Source organism: Condylostylus longicornis, unplaced genomic scaffold (assembly GCF_029603195.1).
Source record: "Condylostylus longicornis isolate FDR11 unplaced genomic scaffold, ASM2960319v2 ptg000110l, whole genome shotgun sequence".
Lineage (NCBI taxonomy): Eukaryota > Metazoa > Arthropoda > Insecta > Diptera > Dolichopodidae > Condylostylus > Condylostylus longicornis.
Window position 1 is genome coordinate 363356 of NW_026578078.1, and position 20040 is coordinate 383395.

At 26.5% G+C, this 20040-nt stretch overlaps 1 protein-coding gene across 3 annotated transcripts in view; it reads left to right on the forward strand.

Moving 5' to 3' along the window:
• Positions 1-19819, forward strand: part of LOC129614505 (uncharacterized) — a 130740-nt gene extending 110921 nt beyond the window's left edge. For all 3 annotated transcript variants that reach the window (XM_055529143.1, XM_055529142.1, XM_055529144.1), the window contains exons 8-9: positions 8647-8853; positions 19580-19819. In XM_055529143.1, the coding sequence (XP_055385118.1) occupies positions 8647-8853; positions 19580-19779 (407 nt within the window). In that variant the 3' untranslated portion in view covers positions 19780-19819. The remainder of the gene's footprint in view (positions 1-8646; positions 8854-19579) is intronic.
• The last annotated feature ends 221 nt before the right edge of the window (positions 19820-20040 follow it).

Sequence of the window (20040 nt, forward strand, 5' to 3'; positions counted from 1 at the left end):
TTATGTATATTGCTCTTTATCATCCTGTAAAGTCTATAGGAAAAAATTAATTTTTTTTTTGTTTTTGCATATGATAGCTGTAATTAAGGATAATAATATGCAGAAAATAATATGAGAAAAAAATTAATTAACTACATATAATTAGACCTATATTATTATTTTTCGAATAAAAAATGTAAATGTAATGTAATATTGTAGAATAGTAGTCATATACAAATACTAAGTGGCTATAAAAATAAAAAAAAGAAACAAGAATAGTTTATGTATATACTTACCAAAAAAAAGGGGAAATAAAAATTTCAATTAAGTCTTAGGTTTCAACGAGAATTCGTTTACTTTTTTTTTTAATTTTTGCTTAATTAAATGAAAATTTCTAAGCGAAGTATTACCATTTTTACAAAACTTTCAATGTTATTTTTTCATCGCAAATAACAATTTATTTTCAGAACTTCTGTGGGCAACGTGAAAACTTCAATGTTGAGATTTGGATAAAGTATTCAGAGTATCGTTTAAGAATTCTGTATAACATCATTACTACAATATTAAAAATTTTGATTATAGTTCTTACTTTTCAAAAATAATGTATAAAATAAAAGTTGTTTCTTTTAAAATTTTACAACTCAAAGCCTTATTGAATAAAAATTCATAATACGCATACTAGGTTCAAAAGTTTTAAAGTTACATGCAGCTTTCGTAATATAGTGTGTAATTGCATTTGGCTTTTAAATTTATTCAAATGAAACTTAGTTTGTCCTCTATGTACCCATATACAAATATATGACAAGTGTTGCTTACGAGCAGCTTAATTTTTTTTAAATTAAGCAACACTTTTATAGACATGTATATAAAATTCATTCGAATTTTATATGTCTATAAAAAGTCAGATATAAAATTTAGATTAACCGCATTTAATTGTATACTATTGTAACATTATCATTAGCAAGAGTTTCTATAATCTATTGTTTTTCAAAATCTACAGCGAACTGAATCAAGTCATAGTGAATTTATATTCATATTTGTATGTATATATACACATACACTACATTATTGTAGGTATTAAATTATTACAGTGATTTTTCCTTATTTATACTAAATATTCTACATACACACATGCAAAGTATACAATATATAATCATTAAATTTGAAAAAAAAAAAAGAAATGAAAAATGAAGAGTAAGCGAACACAAAAAAGGTTGGATTATAATAATGGTAGAGAAGGGATAATAATAAAAAAAAGAATAACATGTCCTTCCTCTCTTTGCATCTCATTTTTTTTTCCTTTATTTTTTTTTTTGATAAAAAAAGAAAATGAAAAAAAAATGAGTGAAAAAGTTTTTTTTTATCATCTTTATCCCATTTTAAAGAGATAGGAGGCTTTATAATCGCACGAAATTATCCTTTTCTGTTTGTTTTTTTTTTTACAAAACCCTTAGAAATACAGGGTTCTGTCCAGCATTAACAATTTTTCAATATACATTCATAGCTATGAGTACAATATATTTTTATATACAATTCATACTAAATATAAAATGTTGTTGTTATTGTTATTTTTGCCTTTTTTTTTTGTTTTGATGACCTTCAAAAGTTGCTGAAGTTTTGAGGCTTAAATATATGCTTTCCGTCTGTTTTTGTTCCTTTAATTTTGTTATTATTTTTTTAGCTTTAACTTTAAACACAATGAAATACTTAGTTAACCTAACCGTTTAAGAATTCATTATAAGTGACATAGGAAATAAAGATAATCAGGAAAAAAAAAATAAGTTAGAATCTATTATTCATCCGATATATTTTTTTATAAAAATATGTACAGAAGAAAAAAATTTAATTTCCTTGAATTAATGTAGATATGTATAGACAAATTAAATGCTGCACGTACATAAAATGAATATAGTTATACACTTAAAACATATTTTGAATAATATTAAGAAAATAAAAAAAGTAATGAAACTTATAAAGAAAAAAATTTAAATTCAAATTAAAATTTAAAAATTATAATCCCAATTTAAATAACCTCTAGATACTCTAGTACGGGTAACCGAAACCAAAAGATAATGTTTCGATGCTCTTGTTTCTATGATAAAGATAAATGCATGTTTATATATTATTGCTCAGTGGCGAGTTCTGAGTCGATTTAGACTTATCATCCCGGTTTTTCCTACTAGATAAGAAAAAGCATAATGGTATGGGAATTTCAATATTATGGAAACTTCATTGAAAAGATTTAGCATTAATTATTCCCTACATGCCATTTCAAAATGACTGTCTCAACGTCAGATTGACTTACACATCATTAAAATTTGAAAAATAAAATTGTAAATTTCATTTAGATAATATAAGAATAAGACTATCTATTTTAATTAACATATAAAACTTAATTAAATTCATTGAATACATACCATCTTCTCTTTTAAACCTCAACAAAAAACAATGAAGAAGAGTTTTTTCTAAATAACGTCGCTATAAATCGATGCCCCAAATAACTCATTTGAAGCACAGAGTTTAACAAAATTATATAAAATAGAAATTACAAAAAAAAATATCTATCTTTCTGGAAATGTCCTTATATGTATACGAGAAATGTTATATAATTACATAACAATAATATGGCTACCATAAATTGAAATTACGAAAGACTATGCCACTTACACAATGTACATTTATTTTTATTTTCAAGGATAAAACAAAAGCAAATACATGTATGTATGTACAATGTTTTCAAAAAAATCTTGTAATATTTTTAACTGTAGAACCATTACGGGCTGAATTTTGCACACCTTGAACGTAGTAAACTTAATTTGCTTAATAATGTTTTAGTTTTAATTTTTATATACGCGATCTTATCGCAGGTTCAGTGTACAATTTACCTTTTTAAAAGCGCTTTTGTTTTCTATAAAAAGTTTCAATGAAGCATTCAGAGACGACATTAGACTACATGTAATTATATGTTATTAAATTTGACAAAAATGGAATATTAGTCCGAAATTAAAGATTTCAGGACAAAGAAAACTTTAGAAATAACTTAATTCTAGCTGATTATTAATTGACGAATATTTTTAATTTGCAATCGATTATTCTAATTGAAATTCTATATTAAAATCTTAAGAAAATGAAGGAAATAATTTTTTTCGTAAAAAATAAAGTAATTTTTATATTTTTTAACAATATTTATTATGAAATTAGAAAATGGGCTCAGTGAAATACCCCGTTAATTTTCTATGAGTCGTACAAAATTGCATAATCCTTGAATAGGGTTAATATTCAATAGAATTTCAGATTCAAGCCGGTAATCTATAGGTTTGTGTTTAAGTAGGACATAATAACATATTTAAATATTTTTTCATCATCTCAATAACAATATTTCTTTATGCATAATAATCTGTATTAAATTTCATAATAAAAATATAATTTTTATTGAAAGGAATCTTTTATATATATGTACATACATAAATATATAAAATATCAACATTTTGTTCTACTTCTTCCATATATTATTAATAAAATTACAAAGTTTTTATATGGGATATTTTTAAGAATTTTGTTAAATAAGCAAATATATTTTATGTTGATGAAATTTTTCAAAATAACTATGCTAGACTATGGAAAAAACAATCGTGACATAAAAAAACAAATTTTTGAAAATTCAAAGTAATAATAACTACTATATAGATTATAATTTTTATTGACAGTAAAATTTTTTTTGTACAGATGTATATGTATTAAAAAATGCATTTTAGTGGCTTGTGTTAACAATGTATACATAATGATTGTACTTAGATTTCTGGACGTTCGCCCAATAATAACAATATTTTTGAATAAGCAACTTCTTCATATTGAAAGAAATCATAAAAATTTACAATTATGATTTTGTAATCAGTGTTTATGACAATTTGAAATTTGAAATTTATTTTTAATTTATAATTTCGAACAAGTTCAATAATTAATTACAATAAAGAAAAGCTCGTTTGGTTAAAAGAAAATATTAATATAGTAAATTTCATTAGCAAGAAAGAAATTATTTTAATTAACATAATTTATAAATTAAAGGCAAACATCTCCTATAGAATTAACCTTTGAAATTATAGGCAATTCTATGTTTACCGATCAGAATTTATTGACGTAGTAATATGATTAATTAAATCTATTGTGATACAAAGAACTGACTATTTGATAAAAACACTCACAGTTTGAAATTGATTGAGCATAGTGAGATTTTTAAATAAATTCTGTATTAGAAAAAAACAAATTTAGGCGTACCTCAAAGCGCATTACGTTCAAATTAGATGAGACACAGCAAAAACAGTTCGCTTTTTGAAAACTTAACTTCAATTGCATTTTGTGATAGGCGTATCTGACTGAATCCTTGTTATTTTTCTCACTGTATTTTTTACAAAAGTTAAGATTAGAAGAAAACTATATTTTTTATTTTCAAATTAATTATTTTATATTATTTTTCTTTTTTACTCATTTTACTTTCATATTCAATCTCTTTGTCTGATTGAAATGAAGGTTTCATATTGCTTTAAAAAAATTAGTCCGATGAAATTTTATGGAATTTTATTAGATTTGAATTTCAAGAAAAAGAGAAAATAAACACAAAATTTTTAATTTTTTTTTGTGTACAACAAATAAGCTTAAAGGATAAATACACTTCTGAAATTAACGTTGAAAAAAAAAGATACTGTTTCAAGGATAAAACATTTAAAAAATATGTATTTGTTGTACCTACCTATGCCATACAAGGTAATGTATTTATTTTGCCGCGGCGTGTGTAGTACTATAGGAAGAAAACATTTGCGAATTCTCGTAATGTATATGCATTCTTTCTCAGAATCAAATTCGAAATCGATACAGCTATGTCCATCCGTCCGTCCATCTTCAAAGATTTATTATCAAAATTTTGAAGATACATATTTTATATTTTACATATATATATATATCTATGCAAATACTATTAACATTTATTAATTTCATGAGAAAGAACCCCGATGTTGCAAGGGAGAAATTAAGAACTCATTAAAAAAGAAAACCATATGCGAAGGAGTTGAATAATGCGATTTGTTTGCAGTCTTTTTTGCTATTGACATATTAAGGATATTCATCTTCTTCCAAAATATTAGGATATTAATCTTCTTCCAAAATATTTTGCTTAAGCCTTTGCTAATGAGGATCAGGTTAACACGATATTAAAAGCTTAACCACACGATCTTTGATAATAACTGGTAGTCATAAATATTTATGCGGCAGCAAGCTATTAGAATTAGAAGTAACACGAATGGAAGATGGCTCAATATGGTAAAAAATAAAATACTAATTTCTTCATTTTAATTCCATTTCCAATTGTAATCGTTTAATAGAACATCTTTAAATAAAATCTTTAAATAAAATTCACCAAAAACTTTGAATAAATACTAACAGCTGATCATATTAAATGTCATATAAGTGATTTAAAAAATTTTTCGGTGTCATTCAGAAATCGAATAGAGTTTGAATTCATTTACGAATCAATTCATGGTAGAATGCAGGGCATCACTCAGTATTTTAATTATATTTCTGTACCGGTTGAGGTGTGGAATTATCGTATTTTTCAGTTAAAACCTTCATTCATTCTATCGAACACAATCTCATCTGCTTATGCATACTAAAACAATGTGATGTATAACTAGTATTTAAAGTTACTTTGAAACAATGTAAAACATTTTTTTCTATTCTAAATTTTATTTTAAATTATCCTGTTAACTCTATCGGTAAAAATTCCAAATAATTGTGTGGTAATTGCTATATTTTTTGTGCAACAAATTTTTGTTTTTCGGTAATAATTGTTATGTCAGGAAGGATTTCAGACACAAAATTATTATAACCATTACTATTTATTCTTCATATTCAAAGTCACATCAATTTGTATAAAAAACACAATAAGAAAAATAAACAAACAGTTAACAACACAATGTTATTACAGCGTTACTTATTTTTCTAAAGGTTTTAATAACACAGTTTTTATGTAATCAAAAGTACAAAAATTAAAAAAAACAAAATTAATAACATTCAAAGCAAAAACGAAATGAAAAATTTTTAGTTGATCCGTTCAACTTTTAGAAAGAAATCATTACGAAATAAATTTCGACTCTTAAGTTAAACATTATGGTAAAATGAAACAAATAAAAGTTTCATTCGAAAGAAATTTCAATACATACAGTATTCAATACATACAGTAAATACATACATACATAATATAAAATATAAACTATGAAACTTCTATAATACAATCACGCCGCCTCATAAGAGTGGAGTGTTATTTTCTACTGATCAGTTCTAAATAATTTCAAAAACATCTTAGAAAGTATGACTTTGTATCTAAAAAAAAAATTGCATTACTGCATAAAATATTATATGCCTTATACTTTACATATAAACATACTCAATAATCACTTCGTCTTGCATTATAAATGGAAATATAAATTCGGTATCATATTCGGATAAAGTCGGTTATAGTGTAAGAGGATAAAAACTAAATAACACGTTTTAAATACCAAAAAATAATAAACAAATCTCCTTTTTTAAAATTCAACCAACAAAATTTTATGTACTAATATAAAACGCGATAATAATCTGTAAACATTGTTGTTGGACAAGAAAATACCAAATTTTCTGTCTTGATTAAAATTTTTAAAGAAAATTAAGAACCCATTGAAGTTATACAAAAAATTGATTGTTAACAATATATGGAATGAATTTTGTATTTAAAGGTTACCAAAATGCTCTTTTATAAAATAAGGACACAACAAAAATTGAAAAACCCAAAATATGTTTGAAGAATAAGATTAGTTTTTAAAATCTTTGTCATTTATTTAGATTAAATTTTTAAAACTTCTTTGATTTAAAAAAATTGTTGTTTATACATACAATATAGATGAATTTTATATTTTAAATTTTATTACTTATATTCAATTTTTAGCACTTTTCCAAAAATTTTTTTATAAAAAAGTGCTTATTAGTTTCACTCTGTTCGTCCGTCCGTCCGTCTGTCCGTGTGTCTGTTTACAAAACTTCTACATTCTTAAAGATAGAAAGCTGAAATTTAATACGTACATAGATCTTTACTAGAAACTTATTTTCGTAGAACAAAATTTTTACCTATCTCCCCCCCTCTGGAAGTTATACCCCCCCAAAGCACTAAAAATGGCCTATTTTAACTATTCGTTGCAATGAAACCACAGGCATTTTTGAAATTTTGCAAACGCAGAAAGGCAGTGGCTTGCTTCCCCTATCGCGGTATACTATAGTTAAACTTTAGAAAAACAAAATGGCCGTTCAAATTTACCGTTATCTAAAGTCCTTTTTTTCCAAATTTTTGATGTCGTTTTTCTTCTAGACCCCAGCCTGTAGAAGCCTGAAATTTTAGGGGCTTTTAGACATTAACAAGTAGTTCATTTCGTTAGAAGAAAATTTTTTTCCATCTCCACCCCCTCTCAAGTTATGGCCTCTTGAAATTTGTAAAATTTGCATTTTTGACGCCTTATATTTCTGAAACCGCAAGTTTTTTAAAATTTCTATAAACGCAAAAAGTTAACGGTAAATTCTATGACATTAAAAAATATAATTATTTTTCTTAACTCACACAATTAACCCTTAAAATCGAGGATTATGTTAACCCCTGCTTATATTAAATTTTGCTTTATTTCAAAGACTGCATAAATGGTTCATCCTAAATATATGCAATCCTAGAAATAGTTTCGTTTATAAATGAAAATAATTTTAATAGTGTGGTGGATATACATAGACTGTTTTTAAAAGCAGTATTTTCACCTGTTAAAGGGAAAAGTGCTACAATACAAACCATTGGTTTGACCCAACTTTATAATAATACATTAAAACACAAAGGAACTTATTTTGTTCAAAATCAGATTTTTTTGTTAAAATTTTGCTGTTCGAAATCTATATGAATTTAATTTTGAAATGTTGTTGAATAATAGGACATCTGACAATCTTAACTTACGGGATTAGTATTCCAATTACATTATTAAGCATATTATTACATTCAACGTTTAGGCATAGCATACAAATTTTGCTGATAAAATAATTTTAAGAATATATATAATAATATATTGTATGTATGTACTTATAAAAGTAACTAAGAATCATTTAAAGTATTATGCTTTGAAAATGAATAGAAAATCTTCAAATTTACGCCTTAATAAAATTTAATATTAATTGACAGCAGAAATATGATTTCAATTTAAATGAATTAAAAATATAACTCTTAAAATATGTAAGTATAGATAAATTTAATATTATATCGACAATTACAGATTTTCCTGTAGTAGTTTTAGGAACTACGGATTTGTAGCTATGAAAGTATGTATATATAATTGAAGCAACTTTAGTTTAAATTTAAAATGTGGTTCTTGCTTGATTATGTCAAAAAATTATTCATGTAAAGCTAGGATCTAGTTCAGCTCATTAGAGTTTAAATTTATTAAGCTCTATACAAAATTCTATATTTAATTTTAATAAAAATTTGCTTAAAATGAAAATAATTCGAAATAACGAAACAAAAATCTAAAATGAATGCATCATAAATTCAATAGAAATTTTATTATTTCAATTAACTGATGATTTCTTCTTCATTCTTTTCTTTATGTTAATTAGCGGCCACAACAAGTGAAGTAAAAGCAAGGAAATTACAATCATCATCATCATCACAAGCAACAACCTTAAATCCATTAATACGTAGTGATGCAGCTGTAGCAATATTGAGTAAAAAACCAAATGATTCCAAAGCATCATTAGCTTGTGTGCTGCCTTGGGGACATGGATGGGGTTGGGCAACATTACCTAATGGTGTATGGAGTGGTGGTAAGTAAATATGTATGTATTATGTTAAAAGCATATGTATTTAATTTTAGATTTATTCATCTTATCGAAATATTACTGAGTTAATTATCTTAAGCTGGCTCTGTTCTAAATATGAGACTTAAAGTTTTTGACGCATCAATAGTCAAACCTGGAATCAGAAACGATGAATCTTTGTTCATTTTATTTTAATGAATATTTAGAGAGTGCTTAATTATTTTAAGCATTATTCAAATTTAAATACTAGTATTTTAACATTTTTTCTTCGCTTCACGTTTCCCTTTTCGAAAACAGTATTGTACGCAACAAGCAAAAATGTGATCATACAAAATTACATATTAAACAAAAATCAATTGATTTCTTTGAAATTTAATATTCAACAACTGGACTTTTACTAAAGCCTCATATTTCTCAACAACTCTCAAATTATTAACGAAATTAAAATGCTTGTAAATCAAACTTGAAAATTAAAATAAAATTTTAGAAAGTTAAGTTCTAAGAACAAAAAGTAGACCTCACCCCATTTTATTTTAATTAATTCCATTTACCTCTTCAACCAAATACCTTGCGTCTCGAAATTAAATTCGAAATTAAAAAAATATTTTTTGTGAAATTTTCGCAGAAATTTTTGTAAAATTATAAATTTAATGTACCTATACTTATAAATTCAAACTGCAGTCTTTTTTGAATAAGATTTTAAAAATAAAATTTATTTTTAAATTCTGGAATTGCAGAAATCCTTGCGTCTAATTCATTTTAATAATATAATTAGCTTTTAATAACCTATTCATAATCACTCGGCTGTATTTTCATAATGTTTGCCTGCATAAAAGAGATAAAATTTATTCAGATTCCTTGAAGTATATATTAATAATGAGAACAAGGATTTAAAAGGGAAAAATGAGTGATTTTTTTTTTACATTAAGCAGAAAAGAAGCAAAAACATACATAGGTAAATAAAAACTTTTAGGGTAATTACGACTTTGTGTTAAAGCAAATAAATGTAATTCAATATGACTTTTATATAAACTTTCATACAGCTATTTCTGAGGTTGAATATCCATTGACTTCTTTACTATGTTAATTACAAAAGTACATAATATTAAAATAAAATAATTCGAATTTATGAAATGCAGACAACGGTAAAAAAAATGAATTATTTAAAAATTAGCTCTACTTACATAGGCACATGTGTGATGTTAATTCAAGTGATGACTACAAAGTTAATATGAACCATTTTTCTAATGAAATTGAATTATAAATTCTAAGACTCTGTTGCAACTTACATGAAACATTTTATTACATAATATTACATAATATCAAAATTTTACGGTTATGACAAAAATTTCGCGTTTCAATGTAGTTCAAGTTATTAGACAAGTTTATTTTGGTTTTGAATTCAATGGTCTTAGTTTTTCAAAATAAATTTTATAAAATTTAAAAACAAAATTATTACAAATTGGGCCGTCCCTTTTATCTTTTAAATGTCATAATTTTACAATTTATAAAATAATTTAAAGATCTCATTTAAAGCAATTGAGTTTTGTAATTTTTTTGAGAAATTGATGAAATAAACGTTTTATTAAAATTCCTTAATTAAAATGCAATTTTAAAATCCGTTATGTTATGCAATGGTTCCATTTATTTATTAAATTTTTTTTAAAGTGTCATTCATCTAAACTTTTTCTCAAAAATATTTTTGTTCAGAATTTATAAATCAGTTTGTCCTTCAATAACATACATATATTACATATGAATGTATAATACAGAAAGAAAATAGGATATCCTTAACCTTGTTAAATTTTTTTTTTTAATTTTGAACATTAAGTGGATAAAAGCAGTCATATGACAATTTTTACGATGCTCATATAATTTCACATTATTATGAAAAAATCATCACTTTTTAATTTACAAATACATACATACATATGTGCATATTTAATAGAATGATAATAATACTCATAAAATTGCCAAATCCAAAATAAAAAAAAATGTAATAAGCTAATAAAAGTAGGTACTCTTCATTTTTAAAGTAGGCTTCCATAAGAAGATGGAATTCATTTTCGAAAATTTTTACGTTCTACATTAAATATAATTTGCACAGTGCAACTTCCTTTTGTTTAACTTTCTATTTATCAAAATAATATTTTTTGTTTGGTTAAGCGTAACTGTTAATTATAATTTTACATTAAATATTCTTTGGTGCCATGAATCAAAAAAATCTAATTTTTTATCTCAACTCCGTCACACAATATCACATGGAGTACAGCATTGTTATTCAGAATGCTGTGTTTCAGCTCTCAAATTGTTGTTCGCATGTAGAATTTAATTTTCAAATAACAGCACAAAAAGTTGTCTAATTTTGCTTACCATAGGAAGAATATACTGACTAAAACATTCATAAATTTTTACAGAAAATAGAAAAAACATTATGGACCTCGTTTTCATAATTTGTGGAAAGACTATCTTATTCATGTGCAGTACTGAATAATTTTTAAGCATAACATTATGCATTATATAAGAATACCCCACTGGCACAAGGATAACCAATATGACAAGGATAACTATGTCAGATACCTGTCTGCCGCGGTACAACTTCGACCACAAGTACAGGGTGCTGTTTCCTGATCGATGGACGTGGGATCGGGGTGGTCCGGTACTTAGGTCGGGTTCGAGCGTGTGGTATGCGGACGGGTCCAAAACGGAGTCGGGTGTGGGCTCGGGCGTATACGGTGTCCGCCCGGACACGCGTGTATATGCAACCCTTGACCCGTATTGCACAGTGTTCCAGGCCGAAATACAGATCTGCAATAGAGATCTGTCTGAGAATCAATTTGGAAAGGGGGTATAGAAACCGCACCATCTATGTGTTCTCCGACAGCAGGGCTGCACTGCTGGCGCTCCGTTCAGCTCAGTTTACATCCAAGCTGGTCTGGAGCTGCCTTGCTGCACTTATGGAATTGGCATCGGAAAACAGAGTGATGCTCATTTGGGTGCCGGGCCATAGTGGCCATGCGGGCAACGAAGTTGCCGATGAGTTGGCGCGGAGGGGATCTGGGGCTGCCTTTGTGCAGCCGTTGCCTTTCTGTGGTCTGCCTTCTTCCGCCGTGGGGGCCAGGCTTGCCTGCCTACTCGCGGCGGAATGCAGTCGTCACTGGCGGGACACGAAAGGGTGCCGTCATGCGAAGGTGTTTGAGCCGGGTTCGCACTATTGCGAATTTCTTCACGGGGCACTGCCCGGTGAAATACCACCTGCACAGACTGGGGAAGTCGGGCTCCCCCCTGTGCAGATTTTGTGGGGGTGGCGATGAGACCGCCGTGCACATTCTCTGCGACTGTCCGGCACTGGCTGTTCGGCGCCGCAATTGTCTTGGACATGGGTCCCTAAGTGTTCGGGAACTATTGTCCAACTCCCTTAGGGATATCTCCGGCTTTGTGATTGGGACGGGGATATTATAGACGGGAGAGTGGGGTAGCTACAATAAGTCAAAAATGGCTGCGGTGGCTTGGGGGGATGCTCCTGTCCCACTCGGTTCCCTTAGAATCTACGAATCTACGAATACCCCACTATAACCGCTACAATAGCTGCAACATCATAATTTGAAGATTCCACTGTACATTTGAAAGGTATAATATATACCTATACATACACATAAACATTCAAGCAACAGTATAAACACCTATAATTTGCGAAAAAATATTTTTATGTATCTGTTACATACATAATATTATATATTTAAAATGAATGATTATTTTAAGTATATGTAGATGTTATTATAAAAGATAACTTAGTTGTTGAAGCATTTATAGGTGATACGAATTTTATTCAACAAAATTCTTAATAAAAGCGAAAATATAAAAATTGCATTTTTCAAATATAATAAATACTTTGATGAGAAAAAAAGAAAATTTAAAAATGAAATTGGAATATTCTGTGAAATAATTGCTTTCATTAAGACAAATTTGTTCTTTTTATAAGAGGTTATACCCTATTTAACGAAAATCTTTTGACGAATATAATTTTTAATATATAACACAAATAATTTAAGGTCGGTATTTTTCCAATTTCTTTCATTAATAAATATTCTTAGATCAAGCTTTCTCAATTTGCAATTGCAACTCAAAATGGTTCCCGAAATTTATGTTAAGACGAAAATTAACATAATATACACCTTGTCATAATAATAATCTTTTTCGTTTCTTAAAGCACCAATAAAATTTTTTACGTATATATATACAATATGTATGTATGTGCACCCATACTCATAATTTTCTTAAGTGCACACATAATTTTTATTACGTATATTTCGATTTGCATAAAATTCATGAATTTTTATTTAGAAAAATAGTATTAAAGGAAAAAAAATAGAGTTGACCGTGTCAACTCTGTGATACCCGTACGAATTTGTTATCCTATGTGCGAATAAAAATGCCATAGCTGACTATGATTTTAATTTACGCAAAATTTCAGTACTTGGTTCTGAATATTTTCTTACATATGGCCAAAATACTGTTGAAGTTGTATGGCAGCTACCAGAAAAGGCAAAGCAAACACATTGACCCTACTTATATATTTACTTGTGCGATTTTCAATACCACAGCTTTTACAATTTCTGAGATATAGCCAAATAACTTTTGATGTTGTATGGCAGCTACCCGAAGCAATACTCTGATCATGCCCAATTTAAACAGGACAAGAACTACAAGAAATCATTTGTGTAAATTTGGTGTAGTTAATTCAATATTAGTTTTTGAGTTATCGTTGGGACGAACGGACGGTCAGAGAAAACTAAATTGACTCAGAATTTGACGCTCTTAAAAAACATACACTTAAGTCTATATCTCAGATCATTATTTCTTACGCATAAGTAATTTAAATTCAGTTTTTATTATATACACCTTCTGACAAAAATATACAAATATAATAAATTTAAATGATATTTACTTGCAAACATGATAAATAACCTGTACTAAAAAAGCTAATAAAAAAAAGACTAAGCAGAAATACTTTTAAAATGAATACAATTGATGTAAGTACATACACGTATCATATTCATAAAATAGCAAAATGTTTAACATTTTAGCAAAATTTGTATTAAAGGTTATTAAAAACCTTTACTACTGTTTATTTTATTACATAATATCATAAAATTTTGTGACTTATGTTTTTGTAGAATAATGCTATAAACTATTCGTATACTTATATATGGATAACACAATACCATTATTCGCATTTATGAATACCTCATATGAATGGTACTTAATAAAAATTAAATTTTTCTAATTGAATTTTAAACTTAATGGTAAACTTAAAGAATACATTAATACAAAATTTTCTAGCGCAATTACCTCATAATACTTGAACAAGATTAAATGGAATTCTAGCGCAATTACCTCATAATACTTGAACAAGATTAAATGGAATTCCAACATCTTTGATATTCCTTATATAATTAATTCAATGTAGGCTTCCAGGAAAATGAATGTGCATGCTTACTTATTAATTGGTAAACAAAATTTTAAAATATTTTACTGTTTTAAAAATTCAATGATTTATTTAATTTCACGATAATTATTCGCCAAATTATTTGACGTCCTTTTATAAAAAAAAATTTTTTTTTTTCAAAAATTGAAAAAAATTTCAAAAAAATATTAAATTTAGCTTTATAATTAAAATTTTATAAATCCTTCACAAATTAAAAAACATTCAAATTCATTTTAAACAAATAAAGTATGTATATAAAGCTATGTATATAAAGAAATAAATTAAACGGTAATGTTTAATATATAATATTATTTGAAAACCTAGTCAATGTAAAATCAAAACTAAAATATTTATCATTTTCAATTTTATTTCAATTGGTAAAAATTTACAATTTAAATATATGCGAATGTACATAAATGTTATTTATAATTGTAATATACATATAAATAATGTAAATGTATTTAAATTTAATGAAAATAATACACTATACATACTACCTATGCGTATTAGACGTATTGCACTATTTACTTACAAATTTACTTATATTGTTTAATTAAATTAGGTGCACGTTTATGGTAATGTAAACATAATGGGAATTTCATTTTAATTGTTTAACTAATTAACTTGTTATCTAATATTGTTAATAATTTTAGGTGTGGCATATTTTAATTTTCCAATTTGATTCTCATTCCGCAAATATGAATAATAAATATAAATATGTAATATTTACAGATATTAGATAAATGTAAGACTATTGTATCTATGTATGCATAAGGCTAACAAATTAATTGAAATTAAACTAACAAATATTTTGATAATTTATTGTTAGAAGATCATTTTCTATTGAATGTGAATTGAGCTTAAAGAATTTTTGTTTTTATTGTGTTATTGACATTTGTACATAAGACATGCATACAGGGTGCTGGAAAAACATCCTAACAAAACTATGAGAGATAGTGGAAAATGTTACAAGTATATATAGATTAACTTTTTTTTTTCATTGCAGTGCGTCGCATTTTGGCAAGTTAGGGGTCGTGCGAATTTCCAAAAAAAAACTTTGTTTTTTTGACAAGGTAGGGGGTTGTGCAAAATTTTCAAAAAATTTTTGTTTTTTTTGCCAAAGTAGGGCGTCGTGCAAATTTTTAAACAAATTTTGTTTTTTTGCCAAGGTATGGGGTCGTGCAAAATTTAAAAATTTTTTTTTTTGCAAAGGGAGGGGGTCGTCCAAAATTTTTAAAAAAATTTTGTTTTCTTGCCAAGGTAGGGGGTCATGCAAAATTTTTAAAAAAATTTTGTTTGTTTGCCAAGGTAGGGGGCGTGCAAAATTTTAAAAAAATTTCAATTTTTTGGCAAGGTAGGGGTCGTGAAAAATTTTGAAAAATTTTCAAAAAATTTTTGCATAGGTAGGGGGTCGTGCAAATTAAAAAAAATGTTTTTTTTTTTGCCAAGGTAGGGGTTTGTGCAAAATTTGAAAATAATTTTAATTTTTTGCCAAGGTCGTGCATAATTTTAAAAAAAATTTAATTTTTTACCAAGATAGGGGGTCGTGCAAAATTTTTTGTTTTTTGCCAAGGGGGTCGTGCAAATTTAAAAAAAATTATGTTTTTTTGCCAAGGTCGTGCATAATTTTAAAAAAATTTTAATTTTTTACCAAGATAGGGGGTTGTGCAAAATTTTCCAAAAATTTTTGTTTTTTTGCCAAGGTAGGGGTCGTGCAAACTTTTAAAAATATAACACAAAATAAAATTTTTCGCGAGAAATTTCCAATTTAAAAAAAGAAAAATTAGAAAAAAAAAACAAAGATTCTAACTTTGGCGAGCTTTATCTCAAAAACTATTGCTCAAATCAAATTTTATGTAAGACCGAAAATAAAGAGCGATCGATTGCCTGTAGAACCTGATTATTACTCCGTGTTGTCTTGACTTGAAGTCGAGACTTGAAGTCAAAAACCATGATACCTGAAACCCCCGTCCCCCTTTCAATAATTCTTTCAAAAAATCATCCCTGACATTATTCACCTCCTTATGCTGTTGTATTTCGCATCATAATTTTGGTATTGGCATATTCTGTAGAAAAAAGTACAGTCATACATATGACTATATATGTAGTTCAAACCAAATAAAAATAGTTTTAATCACAATTTTTGTTGAAGAACAAATGAAAAAAGTAAGCGAGAAATGAATAAATTGTAAAATCTTATTTGGATAAAATTTTTGTTTAGGAAATAAGTGTCAAGTAAAAGTTTTTTTAAATAAAAATTGCCCAATGTTTAAATCAAGCGCAATTGCTTATTCCCTAAAACATACTTAATTCTTTATTTATTATTACCTTGAAAAAACATTATTCAAAATGTTCACTCTTTATTCAGTTGGAAAATTTATTATCTTCAAGAAATACTTTTACATCTGTATAAATTAATTAGGGTTCAAATTAAAATATAATTAAAAACCATTTTTTACACTTTTACGAAAGAAGAAATTATTTTTTTAAACTTTAGTTACTGTATATTAAAAATAAAGTGTCAAAAAATATCCTTTTTCATACAAATTTTTGCGCCGTGTAAAAGATAAAGTCTTTTTATTTTTAAAGGAATATAAAAGAATATTTATTCCATTAGGTATAAAAGAAAAATTTAATAGAAGAAGTATTATGTTATTATTTTGTCTTTTATCTTACTTGTATCCTTTTTATACCCTTTTAAATATTAAATATTGCATTTACCTATATCTACATATAAACATATAATATTACTAAACCCAAAAATACTCACATACGAGTATTATACTTTACTTTTTCCATCTTTATTGGACGGAGTTAAGCTTCTGAAATATTTTGAAGGTTTTGTACACATTTTTTTTTAAACAGTCAATAGATTCCTTTTTATGTATCTACATATATTGTGTTCTTGTAAAGTTCTTGCTTCTTTTGTATTTTTAATAGGGTCAATTTGCATATGATTTGCTGGTTATCTCTTTGGGAATATAAAAATAATATTTCCGTTTTTAAAAAGCAAAAGCAAGTTGTGGAATAATAAAAGCAACAAATTAATATTAGAAGAAAAAAATAAGTAAAATTTGTTTTAAATTGCAGCTACTTTTGAAACTCAAATGTGGCTTACATATCTTGATATTCATTTATAATTGTACAAGATTTACGTATGAATTTCAAGTCAATTTAATAAATTTGTTTAAGAAAAAACAAAAAAATGCTCGTTGATGTTTATAGATCCTTTTTAAATATAAGTTGGAAAAAGAATGATTAAACGCTTGAAATTTGAACTCATTTACATATGTGTATATTTTTAGGGGCTTTAATAGAGTACCTTTATTTCAGTACTACAGAATTAAAAACCCACATAAATACTCTTTAAGGCCATTCGAAAATTATATAAAGGGTTATTAAAAATATTTGTTTTTAATAATATTTTGTCAAAAATATGTTGTTGCAGCTTTATCATCTTATCTTATGGTTGCCTTGAAAGTTTTCTCATTTTTTAAGGTATTGATTGTTGTTAATTCAAGGCCAGAGCAATAATAATAGTGAAAAAGCATTGTTGAGTTGTTGAATAAGCATATGTGTGAACCGTGTTAGTAAATATTATAATTTTTTTTTTCGGTTTTTTTTCAATATTTTTTTATATAAAATTTTTATAGTCTGACTGTTTTAACACAATGGAAAAAAGGTCAAAAGCCCAAGAGAATTGTGAATAGGAACAGTTTTCCAAAATAAAAGTGTGAAAAATTTTTCTGTCTCTATTCATTTTATTTTGCTCAAAGAATATTAAACATAAATACCTACCTGTTATTATGAAAACATGGTGAAAAAATACAGAAAAAAAAAATGATCTCTTTTTATTCTCTTTCAAGGATTCCATTTGATTCAAATTTTTTTGCTTCATTTTATCATCAAATTCTGTTATCAGCTTCATACTTCAGTGTTTCTCATTTGCTATTTAAAGTGGAAAAAGAAGAGGAAAACGCCTTCTGTAGAGTCCCTTTTCAGTCTTTATCTAAATGATTTTTTAATAGATTTTTCTCTTTTAAATTTATATTTTTTTTTAGTTCAGTATCAACAGTACGTATTTATTATTTTTTATTTTATCAATTTTATATTATCAGGAATTGCAAATTTCTTTTTAAATTTTTCTCCTTTTTATTTTCCTACTATTCTCGATTATAAAATAAATGGAAGCCTTATAAAATTTTCTATTTTACTTAAATTATTCCGAAAAGAAAAAATATTTTTTTTTCTTTTGTAGACGTGACTATATTTTAGGAACATGAATTTAAAAAAAAAAATCCAAAAACACGCAATTTTTATCTATTCAAAGTGATAGCCCCCCTTTAATATCAAATTGTAAATCGAATTTTAAGTAGAATAGGATAACTTCTCATACATAATATTTATATTCTAGAAAAAAAAACTTCTGTTAACAAACAGCTGTCAAAAGATTTTCCAGCAGAAGGGAAGGTAAATTAGCTATGATATAAAGCAATATGTTAAGTATTTTTTGAATTTTTTATATACAACCCTTGCAAACAAAATATCGAAATTTTTTTAATTCCTTTTCGGGGCTGAGCACTCACAGGGCAGATTTCAAAAAATCTTCTGGAACAGGTACACATGCTTTCATGTTTGTATGCAACAAACAAGTTTTTTCCTGAATCCCTGTATTGGTATCTGAGATTTGACAGGGTCGGTTTTCAAGAATCTCGAGAAACAAAAATTATATATGTATGTACGTCCGAGAACAATTCATTTTTTTAGCTTTCAATTTTAGCACAAAAATGCTTAAAAAATCAATTTTTTCGCTAATACTTCCGAAATGACAGGTCTTTGAAAATATTTTTATAAACAATCACAACTGATTTCTCAACAACTTTAAAAAGTTTCATTGTGATCGGATTAATGGTGTAGATATGCTGAAAGGATTCATAAACACACATACTTTCATTATACCGACTTCATTGCGTGTTATGTGATGATATCCAATTTCGGATGCCGAGTTTTCGGTAGGAATGAAAAATTTTCAAAAAAGAAGTTTTTGACAAAAAGTTTTCATTTCGCTTTAACCTTTCTATTAACTTAAATAAATTTTGAATAAACAATACACTTTTTTTTAAAATTTTAAAATTAAATGAAATAGTTTAAGATTCTATTTCAAAAAATTACATAATTATATTTACATATTTCATTTTAATACACATTACTTCTGTAATAATAAATTAATTTTTCTCTTATTAGGCTTGACATGGTCTCAATGTGAGGACACATTTACTTTGCACGCATTACCAACAACACATTGCACTAATTTAATTGAATCAAGTGCTGCCGGCGGTATTTATCATACTGATATTGGAGCATTCGATTGGCATAATGGCGTCGAAGATATAGGTGGCGAAGATTTTGATTATGCTATGGATTGTGGCGATTTTATATTTTAAATTAAATTTAATTTAAATTTTTAACATAAAAAAATATAAAGTAAACCTTATAAAAAACAAAATGAAAAAATTCAATTCATTATTAAGAATTAAGATTAATCATTGCGACTAATCTTAATTTCAATGAACGCCAGGTTTTTTTTAAATTTATATTAGAAACAAATAAAAGAAAATCATCAATTCCAATTTATAAAAATAAAATAAATTTAGCTTTCCTTTTGCTCCGTAAATTGGTTTCTTAAGTTTTAAATATTTTAGAGA